General features: G+C 44.4%; 1 protein-coding gene across 1 annotated transcript; it reads right to left on the bottom strand.

The window, feature by feature from the left end:
* Positions 1-596: 596 nt before the first annotated feature.
* On the bottom strand, positions 597-1,535 carry LOC144266316 (olfactory receptor 5AR1-like). The gene has a single exon (XM_077819764.1). It carries the CDS (start codon positions 1,533-1,535, stop codon positions 597-599), a length of 939 nt encoding a protein of 312 aa, XP_077675890.1.
* Positions 1,536-2,284: the final 749 nt, after the last annotated feature.

Genomic DNA, 2,284 nt, shown 5'->3' with positions numbered 1-2,284 from the left:
TCTGACTAATAATTTATTGTCAAAAATAATACCATTTGAATTGACCTGAAACTCTTCTCAAATGTGTCAAAAATACTCCTAATAGCTTTGTCAAAAAACAATGCTTGTGTGCAGGGGGAGGGTTTAGGTGCCGGTCGCAAGACAGCCACTGGAGGAGGCAGTGGTGGTCCTTCCCTTTGTAATTTTTAGCCCAATATCTGGGATGTTCACCTGTAAGGTGGGAGATCCAGATTCATTTCCTCCTTCTGTCCAGGGCTGGGCAAAGCTATGTGTGACATTATACTCCATATGCTTTATGAAAATATGCTCATGAATATGTCATAACTGGAATATGCTGGAATATCTAGGTGGATGCCCCTTGCACCAGCTGGTAAAATCATTCTCTCCTTTTGGACCTCTGATTCTTCCCTTGTTTTGTCCACTGATCTCAGTTGGGGCCTGCAGACCTTGTTGGAATACAAACAAATTAATAGTAATAACAATACAATAATGAACAATATTGCCATGGGCTTTGCGGAATTACATTCCAGTGGGCTGGGAATTGAATTCACCTGTTTCCACTCCCCATCACTAAACCAGTACAGAGTTAAACAGATTCAAGAATTGGTTAGGAGTTTATTCACTGCTTTCCTCAGGGCGTCCTTCACCTCCGTGTTCCTCAGGGTGTAGATGAGGGGGTTCAACATGGGGATCACCAGCGTGTAAAACACTGAGGCCACTTTGTCTGTATCCATGGAATAGCTGGAGGTGGGACGTAAATACATGAAGAGGAGGGTGCCAAAAAGCAGAACCACAGTGGTCAAGTGGAAAGTGCAGGTGGAGAAGGCTTTGTGCCGGCCCTTGGAGGAGCGGATCTGCAGGATGGTGCAGGTGATATAGACATAGGAAAGGAGGACAGTCAGAAAGCTGCTCACGATAATGCAGCATGCTAAAGTAAACATCACAATCTCATTGATGCGGGTGTCAGAACAGGAGAGCGCCAACAGTGGTGGGATGTCACAGAAGAAATGATTGATGATGTTGGAGTTGCAGAATGACAGTCGAAATGTAAAACATGCGTATATCATTGAATCCACCACCCCCACAGTGTACACCCCAGCCACTAGCTGATTACAAAGCTGCCTGGACATGGTGACCGTATAGAGCAGTGGGTTACAGATGGCCACATAACGGTCATAGGCCATCACAGCCAGCAAGAGGCACTCAACATCTGAAAAAACGTAAAAGAGATACATTTGCACAGCGCACGCAGTGTAAGAAATGCTTTTCTTCTCAACTAGGAAATTCAGCAGCATCTTAGGGGAAATTATCGAGGAATAGCAGAGGTCACAGAAAGACAAATTTCTGAGGAAAAAGTACATGGGGGTGTGGAGTTGGGGATCAATCGTGATTAACAAGATCATCCCCCCATTCCCCACCAGGGTGATACCATAAATCAGTAGGAATACCACAAAGAGGGGGACCTGCAGCTCTGGATGATCTGTCAGTCCTGAGAGAATGAACTCAGTCGCCTCTGAATGATTTCCCCTTTCCATCTCCTCTGAACAGTCATCAGGAAGCTACAGAAATGTGGGCAGGTGGATGGTGTGGAAAAACTATTCCTTCTCTGTAATGAAGTACCTGAAAAGAAATGGAGATCAATTTGTCAATGGACATCAGTACCAGCTTAGGGAAGGGCTTAGTACACAGAGCCAGATGTTCACAACTGGTCTTTTCAGTTGTTCAATAAAATACACACTGCATAAATACAATGACAGAGGTTAATCATGCCCCCACGTGGATACTCCTATTCACTAATCCCAGCAGTCAACAGTGACTAGTGACTCTGCTGTACCCGAATCAGGATAAAAAAAATCTCAGCTTGAAGAGATTATTCCTTCCTGAAAGAAGGGGTGAGAGGAAAATAGTGTCAATCTTTCTACTGTCTTTAAGAAAGGGGAGCTCTATGGCTTGGCATGTCCTTTTGGGGTCAAGTTGATTACTGTGCTAATTAAGCTTTTTGGCATTTACATGAGCCTGTATGAAAATCCAGATACATAATGGAAAACCCTGGCTTCGGTGACTAGGTAATTGCCGATATTTTTCCAACTCAGGAGGTAGCTCTTTACCTGAAGGGGTAGGAGTTGGGACGGAGGCTTTAAGTGCTGGAGGTCCTGAATTCAATACCTGCTGATAAATATCGTGTCTGCATGTGTGTGTGACTGTAATTCAGGACTATAGCACGTACCTGCTGAGAAGAGAGAGAGAGATGTGGTAACATTTCCCCATCAATAGAAACTGCCAG

The sequence above is a fragment of the Eretmochelys imbricata genome, chromosome 6 (assembly GCF_965152235.1).
Source record: "Eretmochelys imbricata isolate rEreImb1 chromosome 6, rEreImb1.hap1, whole genome shotgun sequence".
NCBI classification, from domain to species: domain Eukaryota; kingdom Metazoa; phylum Chordata; order Testudines; family Cheloniidae; genus Eretmochelys; species Eretmochelys imbricata.
The sequence above is the reverse complement of the archived record's forward strand: the minus strand, read 5'-3'. Positions and strand labels throughout refer to the sequence as shown.

Coding starts and splice junctions, on each gene's coding strand:
- LOC144266316 (XM_077819764.1), bottom strand. CDS start 1,535: ATGGAAAGGGGAAATCATTCAGAGGCGACTGAGTTCATTCTCTCAGGA.